General features: G+C 37.5%; 1 protein-coding gene across 1 annotated transcript; it reads left to right on the top strand.

Annotated features, from left to right (window-relative positions):
* Positions 1-302: 302 nt before the first annotated feature.
* LOC124945335 lies at positions 303-1663 on the top strand. Its single transcript, XM_047485753.1, has 5 exons — positions 303-632; positions 709-786; positions 864-963; positions 1169-1311; positions 1385-1663. Exons 1-5 carry the CDS (start codon positions 360-362, stop codon positions 1595-1597), a joined length of 807 nt encoding a protein of 268 aa, XP_047341709.1. The 5' UTR covers positions 303-359; the 3' UTR covers positions 1598-1663.

Raw genomic sequence — 1663 nt, forward strand, 5'->3', positions numbered from 1 at the left:
TAAAATTTTAATATATTACCATATATATTATATTTAAAAAATTAGTTTATATAATTTTATTGTATAATATTTATTTATTTATTTAAATAAAAATTATTTACGGTGCCCCGCGGGATTCCCCGAAACCAAAAAAACCGAACGGGACGGGGATGGTATTAAAACGGGACAGTGATGATAATTGCATTCCCCGCTCCGAACCGTCCCATTACCGTGCCTATGTTTAATGTACTTATGAATACGACTAGCTCTTCCGAGTCAAAACGACAACGTTCATTATAACAAGTAGCCACAATTATTGATGTGATGATCATTCAAAATATCTCATCATCATCTCTATCATCCATCCACCTCGTTTACGAATGACAATGGTTCTCTTCGCTCCACTTTCAGCATCTCCTCTTTCGCTCTCCGTCTCAATCTCTCGCCCTTCTCACTCTCGACGCCGCCCATTGCTACTGCTTTCATCTCTGCCTTCCGAATCCTCATCGTCTTCCACAACAGGAAGCGTTTTGTCATCGGATCATTCAACCAAACCGCTTATTGAATCAAGCACCTTGAAATACTCTCTTCCCAACCCTAGTAGCAACGCAGTTGCACGTTTTGTCCAATCCGCCGAATCTTCAGTCGAAAGGGTAAATTAACATTTTCTATTCTTCAATTCAATCCCTTTGCATAACTTTTCAAATCTCTATTTTGTGTCACATACAGGTAATCTTTGATTTCCGGTTTTTTGCACTTCTGGCTGTAGGCGGTTCTTTAGCCGGCTCCTTACTCTGTTTTCTAAATGTAAGTTTTCATTCCTCAATTGGTTGTATAATCTATGAACAAGATCTTTGATCATAGTTTTTTTTTCGATTTGTCAGGGCTGCGTTTACATTGCGGATGCATACAAAGTATATTGGACAAGCTGTTCAAGAGGAATTCACACAGGACAAATGGTTCTGCGCTTGGTTGAAGCAATTGGTGAGTGATTTTGAGATACCTATGAATGCCATATTCTTGCAAGTTTTAATTAATGGGTAATTCATAGTTTTATGGAACTCTGACTATTTCAGATGTATATCTTGCTGGGACTGTGATGTTAAGATTTTGAGATAACTATGAATGCTAAATGCACTGCAAATTATAATGGGTAATTGATAGTTTTATGGATCTGTCACTATTTCAGATGTATATCTTGCTGGGACTGTGATGTTAATATTTGGGATGGGATTATATGGACTATTCATTAGTAATGTGCCTAACAATGCTCCTCCAAGTGCTGATCGTGCTGTTACGGGTTCTTCGTTGTTTGGGATGTTTGCTTTGAAGGTATGAAAAAACTTGGCAGATTGTTGGTGTGAAGGAGCAATGATTTGATTTTGTGTTTGGTGATGAAATGCAGGAGAGGCCGAAATGGATGAAGATTTGTTCACTTGATGAGCTTAAGACTAAAGTGGGTCATGTTATTGTTATGATCCTTCTTGTAAAGATGTTTGAGAGAAGCAAGATGGTGAACATTACAACTGGTGTGGATCTACTTTGTTACTCCATTTGTATTTTCTTGTCTTCTGCATCTTTGTACATTCTTCACAATTTGCACAAGGGAGAAGACTAGATAGATGTACACTAGAACCCTCTCTTCATTACTACTCTTAATAAACATCTTGTTTATTGCTTCTTA

The sequence above is a fragment of the Impatiens glandulifera genome, chromosome 7 (genome assembly GCF_907164915.1).
Source record: "Impatiens glandulifera chromosome 7, dImpGla2.1, whole genome shotgun sequence".
In the NCBI taxonomy this organism is placed as follows: domain Eukaryota; kingdom Viridiplantae; phylum Streptophyta; class Magnoliopsida; order Ericales; family Balsaminaceae; genus Impatiens; species Impatiens glandulifera.